Source organism: Corvus cornix, chromosome 15, assembly GCF_000738735.6.
Source record: "Corvus cornix cornix isolate S_Up_H32 chromosome 15, ASM73873v5, whole genome shotgun sequence".
Lineage (NCBI taxonomy): Eukaryota > Metazoa > Chordata > Aves > Passeriformes > Corvidae > Corvus > Corvus cornix.
The window spans coordinates 7,165,592-7,188,513 of record NC_046345.1 but is presented as its reverse complement, the minus strand read 5'-3'; the positions used below and the strand labels follow the sequence as shown (position 1 = coordinate 7,188,513).

The following is a 22,922-nucleotide window of genomic DNA, read 5'->3' as shown; positions in this document are numbered from 1 at the left end:
CTTTTGAGTCACTTCAGTATTTTTGAGTGTCTGTTTCTGCCTCAGATGCATTCGTTTGCTGAGATGGTTCATGGTGCGCTACCCTTTCTCACTTCCACTCGTGCAAATCCTGAACTGGAAGAGCAGAACTGGAAAGGCCAGTTCCAGTGCAAAGGACAAAAGTGACAAAATATTAGAAGTGACTGCAGGCTAAATCTAATTTTCAAGATCCTTATGGTAGAGCAGGAAGTATGGTAAGTCTTTAAAAGAGTGTCTCCTAGTTATGACCAGTGCATCATGTTTGTAAGGTCACAGCAAGTGGTCCATGAAACAACATTAAATAAAGCTTTCTGTACTGCTTTTTATTTAAGTTGTGGGGTTAAGAGGGATCCTGTGGTCCAGCACAGTTTTGAATCACTGCCACAGAGTAACTGGAAAAATTTTTATATTGATATTTGTTGAATACATTCTGTCCAGGTCATCTGGGTTTATAAATCCCAAACGTGTGCAATTCTTAATCTATCTTCATCTGTCAGCCTGTTTCTAGTCTTTGGAAATATGTCCATTTGATCTGTCAGACTGTCTTACAACACACACAGCTGCCAAGCCCTGCAGCTGCTGCAGGATTTCTGATGCCATAATTTGCATATATAGGCTAATTGCATTAAGTGAGGATCCATTCGAGCATGTTCATTATAAATGCCAGTCATATTTGTGTGCTGTCGTGTCTTCACGTGGCAGAGATTACCTTTTATATAAAATGGCCCAAACTGTGGTCACCAGGCTCCATTGATGTTGGCTACATCAAGCAGGGTTATATAAGCCCATGATCTCTTTCAATTAATTTTATTTAAATATATCTTGGCTTACCGCAATCTCTGCTTTCTTCTCTCTAAGTAATGGGTAAATTATCCAAGTTCGTATTTAATTTTTTTCATTGTTGTTGTTTTTCATTTTGCAGGACACATTTAGGTTCACATTCTGGAACATAAGGAGAGACAAAGAAAACTATTTAAATAGGTGAATTTATCTTTTAAGAGAGAATCAATTTTACAATAAATAGATTAGAATTACTGTCAAAATTGGTTTTGTTCATCTTGTCACAGTAACTTGAAATTTAAAGTAAGGCTTATTTCACAGCTGTTATCTCTAACCCTGAAACACTTTTAAAATGTTTTGGTTAGATATTTCAAATTACATGAAGAAATATGATCTACTTTTACAGATTATAACAGTCCTGGACAAATGATGGTACATTTTACAGTGCCTTATATATATGTGTATATATTTATATGTGTATATATAATGCCTATATATATAATGTATACATAACTGTGTACAGAGAGTCAAGTAAAACTAGTTACAGGTGTCCCTATCTGATGTATTTTAAGTGGAACTGATCTGTGTTGATAGAAAAAATGTGGTTGTATCAGCAGCAAAATACAAAATCGGAATTACTTAAAAAAAATGTAAGCAAATAAAGTAGACTGGAAACAGTGTTTTCTGCCAGTAGTTGTGTTCCAGGCTGGTAGACAAACCCACCATTTTAAGGGATATTCAGAGAGAAGGGAAAGCAGTGCTGGAAGCTTGGAGAAAGTAGAGAATATGTAAGAGCAACTTGCCTTACAAGTTATTTCACATTGTGTTGCCGTCCTGTTCACCTTTTACAATTGCATCCCTTGTGTGGATTTTTCAGACAGTAATTTTGCCATTTATTTGCAAGGAACGTAAAGCACTGACATAGTGCTTTATGTTCATAAAGCATATGGTATTAGATCTAGAATACACCTGGCCTGGGATGGACAGTGAGCACTATGGGCAGTGCTGAAGTTTAATAACATTTCTAGGCTGTGTTAAGATATTCTGTCAAATGGCTCTTCATTAATCAAAGTAATTTCTGCCTTTGTGGGCATGGGCCAGTTTGATCAGACAATGGCAGAAGTGCACAACATGGCTTAGGCAGCAGATTCTGCCAGACCAGGAGCTTTTCTAGGGGTTTAATTGCATTGAAGAAAAAAGGGTACCACAGGTAAGTCTGGTATTTTGAAAAATATCCCCTTTCTGAAATAAAATGATTTTATGAACATTAGTAATTCAAAAACCTCTCTTCCACCAGACTTTGTGAAGTATCTGCCATGTAAAAGCCATAAGGGCCATGTATTGCTTTCTGAGGTTTATTTCACACCTTTTAACTTCCAGCCTCCACATGGGGCTTGGCCTATCCATCTATTTCTTCAATATGGGGTAAGAGCAGAATTTTCAAGGATTTACTTGAGCACTGTCTGTGTGTGTAAAATCGTCCCACTGAGCTCAGTGGTAACTGAAAGGAAGAATGGGAAGGACATGTGTGGTTAGCCAGAGAAATGGCAATGCCTGGAACTCTCTAAGAGAAAAGTAGCCTTCCATACAAGTAAAGAACTGTCCTTTAGCAGTGTTGTTTTGGAACTAAAGCACGCCTGTGAGTTTGGCTTCAGTAAATCATATTACACAATCAACCATGAGGACTCGATGGAGGGCTTTCAACACCAAAATCACAAGCTTTTATACCCCAGATGAACACCTAAAATGAGAATTCCTGTTTTCAGAATGGCAGAATAATGTATTGAGCTCATGAGTGCCATGCCTAGCTCACACTAAAATCTTACTTCCCCTGAAATCAGTGGTACTTTTGCCTTGAATATTAATGGTGCCTCATTATACTTGACATGCCATTGGGAGTGGCACCCACAGGAATTCGCTCACTGCCATAGTTCATTGACATTAGGACTTCTTCAAGCCTCTAACTTGGAGAAAATCAAATACTTCCCATCTTTTTTTCTCACAACGGCACAAAGGGAAAAGTGGAATCTCATAAACACATCCCATTTTGGGGTCAACTCTATTTTTAATGGAACTGCTGTCCCTACTCTACAGAACAGAGATAGTCTTCACAGAGGCATTTTTGAGTGGCAGGCAGCAAGGAGGAATTTGGGATTAGTAGTGGAGCAGCAATGTGGGCTGTTCTGCCTTCTGGCTTGTCCTTAGATGCAGTGTGCAGGGCAGCGGCTCCTGGGCAGTGGTTTCCTCCTGCATTCACTGTTCCCACGGATATGAGGTGGATGGCTCCTGGTGTGCCAGTTGCACACATACATAACATGAAAGTCTCTTTCAGTTACGTAGGAGCAGAGCACATGGGAATCTTTGGGACAGAGCTGACTGTGGAAGCTCATAAAATTGCATTATATTCTGGTTCTAGTCACAGGCACAGGTGGTTTAACAGAATACAGCTTTGCTGTCAGCTTTTTCTCTTGTACACTCATTGCAACAGATGGTGAAAGGATTGTTGGGGGTTTTTTTTAAATACAAGCCAATGCTACTTTTTCTTAGGAAACTGCAGTGTCTGAGTAAATTCAGTGAGTAACAGCATAATCCATTTTTTGCAGCCTGGATATTATGGATCCATCTGGCCTTGGGATCAGCCCTTATTGTCTCATTGACAGATACGTAAAACAACAGACTTAAAAACAGAGAAGTAAGTAGTTACAAATAGGTGGTACTTGGTTATGAGTAATTTTTCAGGCACACTGTGATGTAGTGGAGACAAACTGCTCTCTTGTTGGCCAGAGTCTCCTCCACCAAAACTCACGTGCTTTGCACTGCTGTTGTTGGGAGCTGCTCAGCATTGAGCTGTGACTCACAGTGACAGAGGTACCAGCCAGATGTTCTCCTCCAAGCACTGCACGTGAGGTACAGGAATGGGCTTCAGGCATTCTGGCACCAGTTCCTGACTCCACTGTAGATTCCTGCTGCCTCGTATGTCTTTCTGTGCCTCTTTGCTCCATGTTGGATGGGGATGTGACTTCCTGACTCACAAATGTGTTGTGTTGTGAGAGGTTCAAGCGCTACTGTTCTGCAGTCAGCTCTGTAGCTGAAATGAAACAGATGCCTCCCACAGGTGTCCTGGAGCAGTATGGCATTTTTGGGGCATATTTAACCTCAAATGAAAGTATCACTCAGGTCACGTACTTGGGGAGGAAGTTTTTGGGTGCTTGTGATGGGTGTTGTTGACAGTAATTTCGGTCTTTCACGCTGACTTTGGAAAGCTGTTTTAGTACAGCTAGATAAAAGGCATTTCTGCCTTGATCCTTCCATTGACCCCCTGCATGTTTCCCTATAATCCAAACCCTCTGCACAATACCCACACAGCACAATCCGCATTCCAAGGGACCATATGCTTCATTGCCTTAAGCAGTTCTGCTCTTCCCTGCCTGCTTCTTGGAGCAGTTGTACATATATATAATAATAACTGAAATGACTGAGCAGAAATACAGTAAAAGAAATGGCTGTAGCTTGGGAGTGACCTCCAAAAGAGGGGACACTGTGATGTGCTGGTGAGGCACAGAACACATCAAGAGCTGAGTTCCACAGCCATTGACATGTCGTGGGCAGCTGAGGAAATCCAGCCTTTCACATCTTCTCTTGAGAGCAAGGATTGAGCTGCTGTGTTGCCACGTGAAAAATGTTGTTAATTCCTGTCTTTTTTTGTGTCTGTTACAGTGTGGTACAGAAGTACATATCCATTTATCTACATTGCCATATTCACAGCACATAAAGCTTGTCAAAGAAGCAATAATGCCTATTAATGCTCAAAATTATTCCTTTTCTAGTATGGTCTTTCACTCAAGGAGCAGGAAGAAGATAGAAATTAATAATTCCTGGGACTTTTAACATGGGATAGCACATGCTGATTTAAGGAATAGGAAAAATAGGTGTGTCCATGTGTAAACAGAAGTTATATGAGTTTATTTAACTGTAAAGGCAAAAACAAAAAATTGTTTCCAATTACATTGAAGAACAAAATATCTACATTTTTCAAAACATGTAAAAACCTTCATAAGAATGGATATCCTAGAAATGTAGTGTATTTCTGCCCCATTTTTACAGAATTTTTAATATCATTCTCTATGAGTATTTTTGGTTTTCTTCAGAATAATATTTTTAATTATATGTACTCAAATTCTAGAGATATTTATACAGCCTCTCTTTATGTGTCTCTGAAGCCCTGGATGCTGCAGGACTGCATTTCAGCACTGTGACACAAATGATGGAGAGAGTCCTTTTTGGGTACAAGAGACTTGGGGTGTGCTCTCTGCTCTTGGTTCAGTTAATAAATCTATAAAAATATATATACACTCTGTTACTATTATTAACAATCCCCTGCATGGGTTGGGAAAGCAATGCTCTCCTTAGCCTGGGTTTACATGACTTGATTTTTGAAGCAGAGTTCCTTGGATCCTCCGTAACTGCCTAATCCTGTGCTTAAGGATAAATTCATCACTTGAATCCTACAACTAGTGACTTGAATAACTTACACTAACGTGGTGCTCAAACTGGCTCAATGCAGCAGGCTGATTTTCACCTGAGGGTCCTTCACATTTCCCTAGGAAATGCATGAATACATTAGTAGCAATTCAATGGAATATGTTCGGTAACATAATTTGGAAGAGAGGAAGAGCCACAATGACATTTTGCCTGATCTATACCTATAGCAATTTCCAAGTTGTTACACACACACATATAAATATACACATACATTTACATATATATGTATGTATGTGCCCAGATATTTCTAAAACCAACCACAGCCTTTCAATTGTGTGTGCTGTGATTCATCAGCAGGAATAGTTTTTGGCAGGGACATAATTCTAAATCTTCTGCTAAGGATGCCTGCCAAAACATTGTTGGACAGAGATAGGATGAGGAAAGTTATTTATAAATGGGGATAATTAGGTCCTGTGCTTATTAGTGTTGAGGATGAGACAGAAAGACGGCATATGTAGTAATGAGTATCATAATATGAGAAGATGCTCTCCATGGTTTTCTAATAGATGTTGATAGAAATAATGTTGATAGAAAAAAATAAAAACCCTTCTCAGGTAAAATAACATAATTATGTGCTGCTCCCAGCTACTAGATTCAGACTGGGAGTGTGTGTACTATGCTGTAGGACAGGTTTCAGATTAATGGAAACTTGGAATACTTCCACAGGATCCAGGTGCTGACTGTCATAACTGAGATTAGATCGTTTCCTCAGTCCTGGACTCTGCATTTTGTGTTCAGGCAAAAACAAACCCTGATCAGACATAGGAACTGCATTAACTCCTCTTATTTGGAAGCAGTGCTCACAACGACACCGTCAGGAGAGAGCACTGTGCTGTCTGGTGCTCTGCTCACCACCTCTATCAGCAGAGGCAAGGCTATTTCTGTGTTCCAACAGTCATGTAGATGTATGTTACACCCCGTTTTTCTTCAAGAGATACTGTCACTGGGACAAATTCATCTTTCCATTGGTATTCTCCCTAGAGGTATAAATCCAGTGAGAGCCGTATGAAATTCATCCCCGCAGGGTCTGAAGGGCACCCATGCTCACAGACTCCACACAGCACCCAGGACAATGCTCTCAGCCAGTTACTACAGAAGAGTTGGTAACATCACACAGTGAGTCAAGAGAATAGCAATTAATATTAAAGATTTCTTAGCTCCAGGCATTGTACCAAGCTTACTAGATAGTGTGACTAATGTGTAGGAGACACTTAAGCACACATCTGTGTTGAAACAGTTGAATATCCCATTAACTTTTCTTACTTCCAAGCTATTTGGACTGGTTGCACAATGCTTGGGATTTTTACGGCCTGAAGCTCCTGAAGTCTCAAGTAAATGGTTGCTTTGGGGGTTTCTGAGTTTTTCATTAGAGGTGAGGGGAAGAAGTAGTCTTCAGCATTGCAGAGAGAAGCTTGAAATACAAAATTGGATTCCCTCCAACAGTCATTATTTCCCTGCACAGTGTGGGTTTTTTTTAACACTGGCACAATACCGACGCGGTTCAGTGCCTTCAGAAAGATTATTCATATATTTAAAGGTAGGTGCAGTGTAAGCAAGTGCCTGGCTTGGCCTCAGCCTTGGTCTCTCTGAAGGGGGTGTGGTGCTGGAGAGTTTGTCTGGCTAAATCGCAGCCGCAGCTGCTATTTGTGCCCTGTCACCAGGGGAGAATGTCCCCTGTGTGGCTGAGTATCAACCAGGCTCTCCAGACCTGGAGTTAGCGTCACTTCCCCCAAAACTATTTCATCCCAGGGTTTTGCCTACACATCCTCAATGCAGCCTGTATGTGAAAACACTGCATTTAAATGCTGTTGCCAAAAAAAGAATCAGCAGGGTTTAGACAGCCTGTGCCAAGCTCATCCCTAGGGTGATTTTTCTGAAGTAAAGCAGGGAATATCTAAAACAGCTCCTGGCAGAGAGATAGGAAAGGATATTTGGGGGAGCTAGAATTTTGCCTTTGTATTTCTTGTAAAGCATTAAAAGGATCCTTAGAACTAGAAATCTCCTAAAGTGTGTAATTAAGTACGTCACGGTGTCTCAGATGGTTCTGAAGGCAGAGCACTCTCTTTTGTGCTAAGGGAATTTTGCAGAGCAGGTTTTTTAGTGGCTTGCAAGGGCACCTAAAAGCAGTGCTGGGTTTACAGACTGCAGTGCCTAAATATTAAATGCTCAATAGTGACAGTTACTATCAAATGCAATAGAAGCCAACACTGTCAAGACCATAACAACTATTTATTTTTCTTTCTAAAACAAAAAAATAAAAGAAAATGGTGCAAAGAGAGATCAGCTGAACTTTGCAAAAGCAGCATGTGCTGTTGCAAAAGCAAATTCTCACTTGCTAATCAGGATTAGGAGAAATGCCTGAGTTATTTCATTGTTGGGAGCTATCAGCAGCACCTGTGCTTCATTAGCAAAATCGAAGTTTACTGTTATCTAAGACAAAAACGTTGGGGGGGCAGGTGGTCCTTGAGGCAATGATATCAAATCCCCTTTTGTTTACTGGAGAATGATTACAGTGCAATACTTTGCTTATGTTTCCATTCTTTAGACCATCTGTTTCAAATTAAACCCTTCTGGCGGGATACAGCATCATTTATTAGAGCGTTACATTAGATAATGCAGTGTTAGTATGGCTGTTATAAACCCTTAGTTTCATGAGTGTGACTTCAGGGACAGAACTGAGGTGTTTACTTAATGAAAGCGCCAGGGACTGTTAATGAAACTGGTTTTCCAGTTCAGAAATGACTTTTTTTATAGGTCTTTCACAATTACATTTTTGGTGTGTCTTGATTTGCAACTCTGAATGTGTTTGGTAGAGTGAAAACTTCTGGCTTTAGATGACTGAAAGCAAAGGTACTGAGAAGGACTTGTCAGTAACGAACTGTGAGACACCTAATGCTGGAAACACAATCCCTGCACAGCATGGGCTGACAGCCATTTCCATAAGTCTCCAATGCCCTGGAGCATTCAAGGCACACCCCATGTGATTCTAGAGCACACAAAGATCTGGCGGGTAATACCCCCACATCTGATGGAATTTTTTACATTTCATTCTTGTCCTCTGCAGAAACTCTTTTTTTTTATGCTTTCCATCAGAGGCAAGGCTTCATACGGCAATAGAGAGAAGACAGGCTTTGATCCTAGAACTATCCTGTCACTGCAGTATCAACGATTTGGGGACAGTTTAAGAAGTACAAGACCTTGCAAGGAGACTTTTTTTTTAAATTCACAGTCCCAGTGTACTAAACAAGCTCAGTCACTCCTTTCTAAAGGAGTAGGGAAAGCAATTCAATCCCAGGAAAGAAGTGCAGTTCCTCATAGTTATACTTGAGATACTTCAGTTTACTAGTGATGCCCACTGTTACTAAAATAATTTCTTTCAATCTGCGTCAATTAGAAAGATGGTGACTGTGAGTGCAAAATTAAGAAATGGATTAATCATGCATGATATCAAGACTTCGCATACTTTAGATAAGGCAAAGCCTACTTTTAAATAGGTTTATAGAGAGTGTGCCAGGGGAAGAGGACAAGTCTTTCATCTCAAATGAGCGTCTCTTTTTTTTTTTCTGGTCAAAGGAAATCTGAAGAATCCTCTACGAGGTGATTCACACCACCTAGATTAAATTCAAGATCTGAATCACTGCTAAAGTACATATATGTAGAGTTTCTTTCATGCCAAAATCTCCCAAAATTTTGTGCTGTATTTACCCAACACAGTATTTGTCCTGCTTACCCTTCAGCGATGCAGTCAGATACAGTCAGGAAACCAGCATCTGCTTCAAAATCTTTGGTTTTTAACTGATCAAATCATACTCACCAAAGCTGCTTAAAACCAGTATTCTCTCTTGCTCTATAAAAAAAATAAAAATTATTAAGTGGGCTTAAGTAGCATCATTTTATAACCCAAAAGTTTAAACTAGTGTATCATTTAAATGTTGCAGGGTCTGAAGCAGGCCAGGATGACATCAATATTTCCTTTAAGAAGGCCAGCAGTAAGTCCACAGCGTATGTCTGAATACATGTGGTTCAAATGACATAATGTTAACTTTTTTTCTCTCTCTCTGTAGCTCTTCTGAGAATAAATTTACACTTTTTTTTTTACATTGGGAAGGTGATACATGGTGAGTAAATATTTTTGAGGTCATAGAAGAGGCTTTACAAAACCACTTTTTCCTTGTTTCACATGTCCTTTTATTACTCTGTTTTGTCTAAAAAAATGCCTGAAAGTTCATAAATTTTGCTTGCCAGTTGAAGGCTAGAGACCTGCTCTTGATCTCCCTTTAGCTAATGGTAAAACATCCAAACACTGACTCATCCCTGTGGTGATCCAAGTCCCATCCAGAGATGAGCTGTTTGTATTCCTGGTGAAGTTAACCCTGGGGGCTGCCTGGGCCTCCTTTTCCCACAGGGTTTTTCTGCCTGCCAGAGGAAACCATTTGTTGGGCCCCACCTGTGCTGACCTTTCTGCCTTTTGCTGGCTGACTTACCTTCTCTTTGTTCTGGTCACAGCATAGTTCAGAGGCTGCCCTAACCTAGGGCATCCTCCTTGAAGGTATCTCTGCATCTAACCAGAGAAATGGGATAAGCCCCTGGGAATCATCCCTGAGGACTGGACCTGTGGCATCAGTAGCACAAGCATTTACTGTTTTTGCTAACAGAATAATTCCATTAGTGGGCATCAGTAGGTTGTTATCCTCTTAGATGGATTTTCTGCTTACAGATGAAATACAACACAATAAAACTGGATTACAATAGCAGCAAATATAAATAGGTATGAAAAGAACAAAGAGCAAGAAGCTGGGTAGTTATTGATGGAACACAGGACTGTATGTTCAAATTAATGGTAACCTTCAACAAATTATTTTTAGAGGTTTTTTTTTTTTTACATAATTGAATTGCAATTTTTACAAAGTGGTAAGTATAATCTAATTAAAAATAACATTTTTTGACATACTGAGGAAAATCTAAGGTAATCTCAAAAGACTTTTGAACATAAATTGTCTAAGTGTATTATTACCTAACCCAAGCAAAAATAAACTGCAGAATGGCGCATAGGCACAGGAGTTTCCTGATGGTGAAGCGTTAGTGCAGAATGACAGCCAAAATGCAGCACTGAGGCAAACAATCAATATTATCCATTTTCATTTTCTAGCACAATGAGATTGCCCAGATGTTCAGCAATACTTTTTTTGTGCTGGGGAAACAATTTTGACTATTGCTTAACAGCAGTCTGAAGCTTTTCTGGTGGTGAGCAGAGCTCAGCTCTGGTGTGTTTGGTGACACTATCATGCACTCGGGAAACTTGCCTGTGTTTATTACTGGGACTTTGACCCCAAATGGCAGATTATTTGTGCAAGCAATGCACCTCGAATAGCACTGAAATTTCAAATGGAACCATACGATTTTAGAATTCAGTTCAAGCAACTGAGAGATTAATCCGGAATTTTTTATTTGTCTGATCTAGCTTCAGCCTGCCCCTGTCCCCAAGTGAGCGATGGTATCTGGTGCAATTTTTTCCTTCTTTTGTGAGATGCTGGAAGTCAAATGGGATTCAGGTTAGAGAGCAGGCTGGAGGGGAAGAGGTAGGACACAAGTGGAACCATTTAATGGAGAATAAGTATTACTAGGGATAAAAGAGAAAAGGCATCATGAGAGGAAAGATTTAGAAGGCATTTGCAGGACTCTGGGACACTGAGACCTGGGGAAAAGGGACCATGCTACTTTAGGAGAAATTGGATGTTTTTCTTCTGGGCTCTTGGTAAGAAGGAACATACAAAGTATAAATACACACACCTGCCTATATAATAAGATAAATGGAAGAAAAATAATAAAATTAGCATTTTAAAGCTATATAAGAAGAAACAGCTGAGTATCTTAAATACAGAGAATGAGCAGGCAAGAAGGATAAAGGAGGGTCTGTGGCAGATTTTCATCAGGGTTAGATTCTCTTACGTGACCCCTGGGAGCCACTGTTGGTCTGTGAAATGCCCCAGAGCCAAAGGATGTGTGCTCCAGTCAGATGTGTCTCCTCTGCACCGTATGTGTGTGAAGCAGAGACACGGAGTGGTGGACAGGGGAAAGACACTCCACTGGAAAAGCTGGAAGGTGGCTTCACTTTAACAGAAAGACCGTTTTCTTTTGGATAGGCACAACGTTCTTGTGCACCTGCTGTCAGTGCCACAGGAGGCTGAGCGTGTTAACTCCAGGGCTCAGGGGAACATCTCTGTGTGCTCAGGGAGGGGGGAACAGGTTCTGGTCTCAGTGGCTCTGGAATCACTCACACTGGTTGAAATCTGGCTGTTGGAAACTCTGCCCAGCTGGCATGTTAGTGGAATAACAGGAATAGTAGTATAGAATTTGTAGTGTGGGGAATGTGGGTATGGAGTTGGAGCTTGAACAGGTGGATGGGACTGGTAAGAATGCACAATTAAATATGCAAAGGCTGGATAATGGAATCTCTAAAATCTGCTGACATCCCAAGGTCCACATTCAGAAGCAGTTCTGTCACCATTTGCAAACTGCTGAATCTGACAGGTAGAAACCAGTGCTGAATTTGGAATGTCAGCTCAGGAAAAGGGTGGTCTGTTCTGGTTATCCTTCCCTGAGGCCTCTGTTGTGAGGTTACAACAGCACCATTGCCCATCTACAGGTAATTAACATTCCAGTTCCACCATATCTTTCTTCTGCACAAGGCAATGCGTGGAGCTGTAATGAGCTCTGGCTTCTGAAAGGAGTCTCCATGTGAAGAGGGGAGCAGCATTCAGGCCAGAGGCCCAAGCGGTGGGACAGGAATGCCTGGGGGGGTGCTGCCAGCTTGGCTCTGTGGAGTGCACCTCGCTGGTAACCACTTTTATTTCCGAAAATGTAGGTTCCTGGTTTCCAGTGCCAGGGACCCAGTGCTGCCTGTAAGAGATTGATTCCTGTATGACAGAATCACAGAATCGCTGGGGTTGGAAGGGACCTGGAGACCATCCAGTCCAAGCCCCCAGCCAAAGCAGGGTCACCAAGAACAGGTGACACAGGAATGCATCCAGGTGGGTTTGGAATATCTCCAGAGAGGGAGACTCCATGACCTCCCTGGGCAGCTGTTCTACTGCTCTGCCACCCTCAACATGAAGTTCTTCCTCACATTGAGGTGAAACTTCTTGTGTTTCAGTGTAAGGCCATTGCTCCTCATCTTGTCATGGGCACCTGTGCAAAGAGTCTTCTCTTCAGACTAAACAGGCTCAGCTCCCAGAGTCTGCCTTCGTAAGAGATGCTCCAGACCCATCATCTTTGTGGCCTCTGCTGGACCCTGTCCAAAAACTCCTGGTCTTTGTTGTACTGAGGAGTAGCCGGACACAGTGATAAGGCTCAGGACTTGTAATTAGCTATGCTGGACTCGGCAGTGCTGGGTTAGTGGTTGGACTCAACGTACAGGTCTCTTCCACCCTGAAGGACCGCACAAGGCGGTTAAACCAGGCAGGGCTGCCGGGGATCCCCTGCCCAGCCCCACCCGGTGACCCGGCTGGGGCGGAAACCGGTTTGGGAGCGGCCCGGCAGAACCAGTCCCTGAGCCCGGCCTGAGGCGGGTGCAGTCCCGCGGGCACCGCGGTTCGGGGAGAGGGGGCCGGGCCGAGCCCGCAAGGGTCAGTGAAGGGCCGGGGGTCGGGGGGGTCTGTGCAGCCCCGTGCTCCCCGTTCGCGGAGGAATCTTGCCCCGCGCCGCGCTCCGTCTGGGGCGGGGCGGGCGGCGCGGGGCGGGCTCGCCGGTGAGGGGCTCGCGGCCGCCCCGCCATGTCGGTCCGCCGCGCCCTGGCGCTCGCCGCCTGCGGGCTGGCGGGCGGCTCTGTCCTGCTCTCCGCCGTCGTCGTGGGCAAGCAGCCCGCCCGCGGCGGTGGCGATAGCGAGCCGCGCCCGGGGGGCTCCGCCGTGCCCTCCGCCGCGCCGCCCGGCTTGCTGCTGCTGCCGCCCACCGCCTCCTGCCCACCGACCGCCGGCTGGATCGAGAGACCCGCCGGCACCGGCAGCTACTGGGACAGCAACTGGGACAGGTGGGTGCGGCCGGGATGCGGTGGCGGGGCCGCCTCCTCGCCTGGGGAGGTCGCAGCTGTGGTGAGGGGTCGGGAGGGGCTCAGCGGGGGCGGTGGGAGCTCCCCTGAGCCCCCTCCGGAGCCCCGCGGGGGAACGGGCTCGGGGCGGGAGGCCCCGGAGCCCTGCGGGAGCAGCCGCCGGCCCCACGGGGCAGCCCCGAGGCGAGGCAGGGACCCCACGAGTCGTTTCCCGGGGAAATTCCGTGTGGTGACCCGCTCAGAGTAGAATGCAGTTGAAGTTCGTGAACACCCGTGGAACGCTGGAGCGCCCGAGTGCCGTGGAGGGATGTGCTAGCGCTGGGTTTTGTTCGGATAGCTCAGAGACTTACCCTGTGCAGATCCCTTTATTCTGATGCTTTCAGCCAGCGAGACTGCCAAGCCTCAGGCTTGTGGTAAATGTAAGCACTGGGCAGAAGAGGTACCCTTTTTTTTTTTTTTGGCCATGTCTCGGTGTTGCTCTGTGTCTGCACCAGGGTTTTTCAGCTCGGCAGCAGCTCCTGTGTGGATGCCAAGCGCTCTCACGTGCTGGGCAGGCACTGGGCCTGCTGCTCGTGTTGGCCATGAGGCTGCCCGGTCTTAAATCCTTGTAAAGGCAGCGGCGCTTTGAAGCCTACTCAGTCGTGTTCTTCAGCGTTGAAACACATTCACGCAAGGGTTGACTACATTTTTTCTGAATCTTTAATTAGAGCGTGCAGATATCTGTATTGAGGTTTGGCTCATTTAGCTTCTGTCTGCTAGAATTATCTCCCAGGGGAGACTTATGTCAGGCTCCAGTTTAATCATAGTAAATCCAAACCTAAGCACTAACAGATTTTTATTGTATAATGCATCGTTTTGATTTTTGAGAAGCTACAGGATCAAATGCTCATATAAATAGGTCTCTGTACACCCCCATGATAAAAATAAAAGCGTCATTAAATAAAGTTGCAACTGGTTACACAGTTACACTGAGGGGGATACTAAAGCTGCTTGTTTAACTGCAACTCCAGGCCTTCCTGGTTCTGCTAAATGGTTGATTTTCTTCAAGGATTCTAAAGTACTTTCAGACTCACGTAATTTTTTTTTTAACCAATCCAGGAAGTAGAGATTGTGCTGTAAGTGGCAGAGCTGTCGACAGATAGTATGGCCAGATAATACTTCCTAGCAGTTCAGAATAGTGTATCCGCATTCGTCATAGTGTGCAAACAGTGGGAGTGTGAATATATTACCGTAGATTAATTTGTTTTCTGCTGCTTGCAGTCTACCAGTTGGTGTGCTGTGGCCTGCTTGAAATCTTAATCTTGACTTTTGGATGTTGTTGGCAGAAGCACCTAGTGAGAAAAGTTGTTAAATGGCTTATAAATACACAGAATATCTGACCACTGCTCTTTGGGAGCAGGGAATGTTCAGAAGGTCAAATCTTGAGCAGATGACCAGATAGTACAATATTCTTAACAACCGATGGCTTTTCAGGTTTCAAACAAACGAATGCAAATATCAAACTTGTTGTTGGTCAGATAGGGTATCACACTTGGGATGTTGCATTGGTCTGTGCCACTTGCACAGGAATTGTGCAGCTCAGTTCTCGGTGAGGATAGATCTAGTTTCATTCATGTGGAATACTTTATTTCAGATATCAGATGAGTTATTCCCTTTGCTGCTTTACAAATGTTCTTGAAATGATTTTAGAGATTTTTTTTGTTTTCCCATTGTATCTTGCCAGCAGTATAGTTTCCAGTGAATCAAAAGAAGTATCCTGTGAAATAGCAATAGAACTTCTTCTTACTGGACTATTGTTTAATTTTTAATGCCTTGCTGAACTTCAACAGCTTGAGGAATGTGTAGATCCTCATTGTTTAATGGAAATCATGTGTTCAGTAAAGCAAAATGGAGGCAGGAGGGCTTTGCACAGCCAGTCTTGCTGTGAGAAATAGGTATGGGAAACAGCAATTTTCTATGAGCAAATTACTTTGTCCCAAACTGAATAAAAATTATTTTTGATTAAAAAAATCTATCATCAAATAAACAAGTTTAATAATGGAAGAAGTGATGTCTGGTATGAATGAAATATGCTCTGGAGTGACATAGCAAAAGGATTTGTATTAATGGAGTGGAGGATCAGTGCAGAGAGCAGCCCAGACTAATGTGGGGAAGGTTTGGACAGGGTTGGTGATGATGGTGCAGGGATGGTGCTGGCGGTGGGAGATCTGTGGCACTAAACCTGTGATAGCAGGGACAGGGGAAGATCCCCATGCCCTCAGGAGGAACCAGGTCAGCTGTCTGGGTGATGTGCAGAGCAGGGTGCTCGTGTGCACTGTGACAAGTGGAAGAGAGATTAAAGTGGCATGAGGGGAGAGAGTGCTGAAAAAGATGGAAGGATAAATAAGCACTCCAGGCTGAAAAATAAAAAAAAGTTTTACTGGAGAGACCTGATGTGACCTAGTTTAAAGCAGAAAATAATTCCCAATGTGCACTGCAGAAGGTTGGAGTCTTTCTAGGATGTTGTTGGGGGGAGTGGTTTTTTAGTCATTTGATGCAAATGTGATTGATAAATTGCAAATTGTGTAGGTGTTATCACAGGGCCTTTTAGATATGGAGCATTTTCTTTCTTTAATGGTCAGTCAACACCTTTTCCCCTTTTCCTGGGTATCCTTCCTGGTTAGTTTTTCTTGTCAAAAACCCTACTATTATACCCTACAAGTTTTTCTGTTGTTCACTGCTTTTGTTTCCCAAGAATTAATTCAGGTGGCTGGCACTAAGTGGCAAATTTACCTTTGTCAAGTCACGCCTTTTAACCTATGACATCAACTTTTTTTTCATGCAGGCATTTATTTATACCTTTCACGGAAAGGTTTGAATCAGTTTCATGGTACAAGTGGCTAAATTGTCAGTTTTAGTTCTTCAGCTATATCTGGAAATAAGGCAAGACTATATATCTGTAAAATTCCCCTGCCTCTTAGTCTCCCCAATCTAAAAATGACTCTTTAAAATGTGTTTGTTTAGACGTGAACCACTGGCTCTTATCAACCTCAAAAAGAAAAATGAAGAAACCGGGGAAGAAGAACTTGCCTCTCGCCTAGATCACTGCAAAGCAAAAGCCACCAGGCACATATTCCTTATCCGTCATTCCCAGTATAATTTGGATGGCCGGGCTGATAAAGACAGAACTCTGACCCCACTGGGTAGGTATCACTAGCAGCATCATACTTTGCATTTTGAGGAAATTATTTTTCATGTGTGCTGTCCTGATGAGTACAGGTCAGTAACTCAGCACTGTTTTGGGTCTTGCTGCCAATCCTTAATCCAGTTTCTGGATTCCTTTGCGGCAGAAAGATGTCATGAGTAAGTTTGTTTTCTTCATTTTTGATCCTCTAGATCCAAACATTAAGATGTGATTTAGAGAGTTCTAAACACACTCAGTTGTAAAGAAACTTGTCAAAGGAAATTCTGAATTATCTTAAGGTTGCTTGAGCAAATTTTCATGCCAGCTGATGTTATTCCTAAGGGCTGAGGCTTTTAAACTCTGCTCCATTGAGATGGATTTCTCTTAAAAGGTGACTTGTGTTTCTTGTCATTTAATCTGCTGATTTATTAAAAAGAAAACACCTCTGACTTTCAGTTGGAGTGTTTATAATTAAATACATTTCACTTTTGCTGCTGTCACTGTTTCTGGGAGTACTGCTAATCAGTTACGTGAAATGAGGATAACCTCTGTTGGTGTTAATCTTAACTCACTGATCCTGTGACTAGGTCTCAAATGCTAATTAGTATTATTTTTAATAGTGTACTTTAAAAGCATTGGACACTTCCTTGATTATATATGTGCCAACACTATTTTGAGAGGGGGAAGAATTTTTATTGTGGGCTTTTTTTCCACTCACATCTCAAGTACTGGTGTGTAAACAGGAGTGAAATGCTAATTGCAGGCCTTAAGTGCTGTCTTAAACTGGTAACAAAGTATAATCTTAATCCTGTCTCATCCTGTGCCTTAAGTAAGTGACTTAACCTGTCTGTTGTCTTTTCACCTGCCTGCATGAAAGGTGGGATGAACCTTCCTGAGGCTGCCCAGGTGCTGTGAACTGTGCCAAGCTGGTGTTGCCTTTATGAACAACAACACACTGTCAGGCCTGAGTGGTCTGTTGTGTCCTTGGGATGGGGCTAGCAGGGGTATTGAATACTTCAGTGAAAGCTGCTGAATAAGTTTTGATTTTTTTTTTAATTAAAACAATTTTTTTCCTACCAATGGAAGAATGACTTGAAATTGTCCAACCAGTAAGCTTGGCCTGAGTAAGCAGTGGCTCTAATAAAAATGTTTTCCAGTTGTTTTTTGAAAGGAAAAGCCTGGCATCGATGGAGGCCTTTTATGTCTGCTGGACAACTCTCTTGGTAGTTTGCCTGAGGTCTTTAAGGGAGTGTCACCAACTTATATAATGAACGTACTTTTTAAGGTCGAGAGCAGGCTGAACTGACTGGACACAGGCTGGCAAGTTTGGGATTAAAATTTGATCAGATTATCCACTCCTCCATGACTAGAGCAACTGAAACAACTGAAATTATAAGCAAACATCTCCCAGGTAAGAGTTCCCTTAATTTTTCATTGTCTTCTGATCCTTAAAACTGCTTCCAGTAGAATTCTAAGCTTGTCCTTAAGGTTGAGATGTTATTTAGCCATTTTCCAGCCCTGTGTGAATGTCTGTATTTATAAAGAAACCTACAGCCGTAAATCTGCTTGTTTCCAGTTTATCTTTAAAAGTACAAATACACTTTTTCAAAGTGTAACAGACAGGGAAAACAGCTTGCTGTTCTGTTCACAGTTGGAATAAGTTGTCTTGCTGATGGCAAAACAGTTTTGTTGGAGAGATCCATATCCCTTAACAGAAGTGTGTAGACTAAAACGGACTTTAGGATGAGAGTAAGCCTTCCTCAAAGAAAGACTGTGAAAAATGTATTGATTGTAGAGTTGTGGGGCTGTTTGTAATGGCATGTGAACTCCTTTCTGATTGTGTATCTAATATTTCAGGAGTCAAAAAGATCAGTACTGATCTGCTGAGAGAGGGAGCACCTATAGAACCAGACCCTCCAGTCTCCCACTGGAAACCAGAAGCTGTGGTAACTTTTTCTTTAAAGTTTTCTTTATGTTTTTTTTCAGTATACTCTGTATGGACAGTAGCAGTAACTTGCAGTGTCTGAGCTGATGTTTCTTATCACAGCCCTTAGATAATTGCATACTTTCCTCCTCCCCAGTAAGTGTGCAGAACAGTTAAAATAACCTGCAGCCCTTGAGCATTAGTTCAGCCCCAAGTGTGCACCCCAATAACCAAGAGCTCTTGAGGAGAGAAGACCCCAGGAATGCAGACAGTGGCCCGTGCTGCTCTGAGCGGTGTGTAACTGTGACCTCGGTGCCTTTAGCAGTATTACGAAGATGGAGCTCGAATTGAGGCTGCTTTTCGAAACTTCATTCATAGAGCTGATGCCAAACAGGAGGAGGACAGCTACGAGATCTTTGTGTGCCACGCCAACGTCATCCGCTACATCGTGTGCAGGTACGGGCTGGCTGCTCTGTTCACCTGGGGCTTCTCAAGGGAGGGTTCACTGGAACAGGGTTGGCTTTTGGCACCACTGAGGGAGGAGATGTGTTGATTTGACTTCTTTGAAGTGGTTGGAGATCAGTGCCTGCACTGTGAGCAGCTGCTTCTGCAACTTCATCAAGGCACTTTTGAAAATTAGAACACTTTCTCATTCTAATTCTAAAGCAAAAAATGGTTAAATAGGTGAAACTTAACCTTTTTTGTCCATCTGGACAGTCACTTTAATTACCATATGCTTCTGCTTCCATAAGCCTGAGGGCTGGGCCTGTTGGAAAACATTACAAATAGAGCATTTGACTGGATGCGTCTCTTTGAGGTGACATGAATTTGATCCTGTATAATTAAAGATTGATTCAGTTTTGGGAATTCTTTGCTAATGGATATTTTTGAGTTATGTTCAAGTTGCATTAGTGTGTTTTTGCAGTACCATCCAGTATTGGATTAAGGGGAGAGTGGATCTTTCCAATAACGTCAAGGTTGTTCATAAAGGAGAAAACAGTTCTGGATCTTTGCCTGTCTCGGTGTCCAGTCAGCTGAGTCTGTTTTATTCCTCTTCCCCATCAACAAAGCACTCTCTGTAAGATAATTTGTCGTGAGCAGGACAGATGTGATTAAAGTTTAATCTGATCAATACCTACAACAATTTCAGTTAGCTTTATTTAGCTGAGCTAGTTAAATGCTGGCCTGTCTGCTCTGTGGGCTGCTTTAGCCTTTCAAAATTGCTGTACTTAAAATTATTGATCAGGTAAACAGAATATTCTTTGCTATGCTAAAAAATACCATGTTGCTCCTGCCAAGGCTTTTTCTGAAAGACTTACATACTTTTTGCTGTTGCTTTCCTCTTCATTTTAATGTCTCTTCTGTGCCTTCTATTCCAGGCAGTCTGATAGGACAATTGAAGACAATCCATGTAACATTCACTTCAAATCTAGCTTGGCTGTAGTGGTATTTAATTTCTTCAGCTTTCTACAAGACTGTCATAAGAGCCAAAACCAAGTTATTCCTCAGTATCACAGGCAAAAGCTGTTTGAGGCAGCATGGTATTTTTTCCAGCTGTTTAATACAATTGATGGAGCTCCTGGGGCTGTTGAGTTAGGAATTTCAGAATGGCTGCAGACCAGCTGTGATGCTGTGGAAGGCACAAGGTACTTTTTCTTGCCCTTCCTGAGGAACGATGTAGCCGATGGAAAGTAGTTCTGGTGAATTTCTTCTGTAGGCACGTGCAGGCCATTGGAGTGAATCCTGTGTCACTGCCTCTGCTGTGGTGGCGTGGCTGAACTGGAGTGTGACAGTCACTGTTTGCCACATCCACCTCGTCTCTGCAGAGGTGGCCCTTGGGTGCTGAGCCAGCCTCTGCCCTGTCCCAGCTGCAGAGGTGTGGTGGTGCTGCAGCCTCCTGGGGACAGCTGGAGCCTGGGCCATCCCCAGTTCTGTCTGTGATGGGGCTCAGAGCACTCCCGGCAGCCTCGCTGCATTCGAGCTGCTACCTTCTGTCCACTTGAACTAATCCTGTCAGCAGTAATCACACCCATCTGGGGCACTCTGCTTAGCCAAGTGCACTCTTGGCCCCAGTCCAGTTACCAATGCTGCGGTTTTATATCAGTTCCAAAGAAAAGGCTTTTTTCCAAGGCTGACTGGGGGCATTGGTATGCAAGCTGCACAGTGCCCACCAATTTTGATTTTCCCCCTCCTTCCCCTCCTTATCTGGGACAGAAGGTGATGCTGTGAGGGCATGTTAATTTAACTGCTCATGAATTAATAATATGTGTGTTTTTGTCACCAGAGCACTGCAGTTCCCCCCGGAAGGTTGGCTGCGACTGTCTCTCAACAACGGCAGCATCACTCACTTGGTGATACGTCCCAACGGCAGAGTGGCCCTTCGAACACTGGGTGACACAGGTTTCATGCCTCCAGACAAAATCACACGCACCTGACTGAGCACAATGAATGGATGACTGTCCAGGAGCTGCCTCTAGTCTCTTTGCACTAGCACATTCTGCTACAGTACCACTAGATTTTTATTACATTGGGATGTGATGCTGTCTTAAAATGTCCTTTAGCCCCTTTTCTCCTTCATATTCATATCTGCCTTTCAGTCCAGAAAAGAAGAAACCTTTGTAAGCCTGAAGCTGTCCTGTCCTTAAGTATTCCCCAAAACTCAAAGCTGAGCTGTGGAATACAGAGATTGAATGTCTGCTCAGCAGTTGCAAGAGCACTGACTTTTCCCCCACCCCGCTGTGAATTTCTCTAACCAAAGCTTCCTCCTGTGGGTATTTTTCTTGTGCAGGAAAGCGATTGGTGTGGGAGCAGCCTTGTATCACACTGCAGCTAAAACAAAAGGTGAGCCAGCTTGTTCCAGCGCCTGCAGGAGTGATAAACAGGGTATTCTGCTGTTCAAAGGACAAAGGGATAAAGCTTCAGTTTTTGTAAGCTGTTGAGTGTGTATGTTGATGTTGCCACTGTTCCCCTCTGCCCCCCAAAAAGCCCATGTAAACTGTGCCTGGAGGTTATGAGCATAAAGGAAAGAGGGTAAAAAACCATTTGACTCAGAGCTGTGGTGCTAGAACTAACCGATGCTTATATTAAGTGTTCCACCATCCTCAGAATGTCCTTTAAGATGTTCTTAAGAATATTTTTCAGTCTTGTAAAGCCTTTAACTAAAACATGGTCTGGAGAAGGCTGTAGGGATGAGCCTGTAGCAGTAAGATGGGAGGAAAGGAGAGCAGCAATCTTCTCAAAGTGCTTTCAGTTACTGATGTATTTTTGAGTGCTCTTTCCCATTGATTTGTATTTGTTGATTCCTTACTTTCAGAGTAGAGCAATACCACCACAGAGTTCAGGGTTGTGATGCTGCAGGTCCTGCAACACTGGAGCAAACTGCTGTTGCCAGAATGGTGAGCAAGTGGCCGTGAGATGGCTCGTCCAGGCCGAGTGTATAGGACAGGCATTGGGCAGAATGCTCCAAGTGCCTCCTTCATACAGCTCTGACACTGCTGGGTATGTGGGAGGGCTCAGAAGCATTCTGAAGCTTGCTGGGCACCTGAACCGATGTAGAAACTTGGCTCAGGTTAATAGGTGGAGGCTTGGAAAACTTCACCATAGGCATTGTCTGCCTTGGGGAGAGAGGACAGACTGTAGGACAGCAAACAAAAGTAGGACAGCAGACGTAACTTGTTTGACAGGTTCTCTGATCAGTAAGGATGTTGATGAGATACTGTCAGAGCTGTAAGAAACATAATCAGGGCACACAACCTATGGAGAAGAGGATTTAAGGGCTTGATACTGAACTGCTGCTACATCAGGGTAAGTTCAAGGAACAGGGACTGGTAGGGAACAAACTGTTGTGTAGTGTAAGGTTGTGGGGGCAAGAGGAAACCATCATGCCGTATCTCTCATTGATGCAATGAGAATAATTTATCAGTTTTTGTCTATTAACTTTTTAAACGTTTTGAATAAAATACTTTGTCTGTCTTTCTTTCCCATCTCTTCAGCTGAATGGCTGCATGGGGCAGCTGTAGCAAGTGTGGCTGGAGCTCTGCGGGGACTGCCAGTGCAAGAGCTGACATGTCCCACACTGCTCAAGGGCAACAGCTCTTTCACCAACCATCTGAAATGTAAGCTTGAGATGGGAGCCAGAGCAGTTAATTGTCGTCAGCCACAGAGCTGCCCAAGAGGGGAACTATTGTAGCCTCAGCACAGCCATTTGCAGGGCTGTGTCACCACCACGAGGAACACGAGCACCAGCACCTGTAAGATGGAAATTCTGTGCGTTTTTATTTTTGTGTGTGCGCACATGTACCCTCTCACACACATCCCCTTCTACAACCTCTGTGTCACTGAACAAGCTCTTGGTGGGCAACCAGATGACACACCACCTCTTTGCCCAGGTACAGAAATTAGCAATAGTTTTGGTGACACTTAAGGTGGGGGTGGAAAGCATGAAATTG

General features: G+C 43.4%; 1 protein-coding gene across 2 annotated transcripts; it reads left to right on the top strand.

Moving 5' to 3' along the window:
* The first annotated feature begins 13,097 nt into the window (after positions 1-13,097).
* PGAM5 (PGAM family member 5, mitochondrial serine/threonine protein phosphatase) lies at positions 13,098-22,449 on the top strand. Of its 2 annotated transcripts, none has more exons than XM_039560848.1 (6): positions 13,098-13,369; positions 16,391-16,569; positions 17,836-17,961; positions 18,408-18,496; positions 18,800-18,930; positions 20,759-22,449. In XM_039560848.1, exons 1-6 carry the CDS (start codon positions 13,113-13,115, stop codon positions 20,907-20,909), a joined length of 933 nt encoding a protein of 310 aa, XP_039416782.1. In that variant the 5' UTR covers positions 13,098-13,112; the 3' UTR covers positions 20,910-22,449. The 2 variants fall into 2 exon arrangements, with proteins under 2 accessions (XP_039416782.1, XP_039416781.1); XM_039560847.1 differs by having other exon boundaries at positions 18,797-18,930.
* Positions 22,450-22,922: the final 473 nt, after the last annotated feature.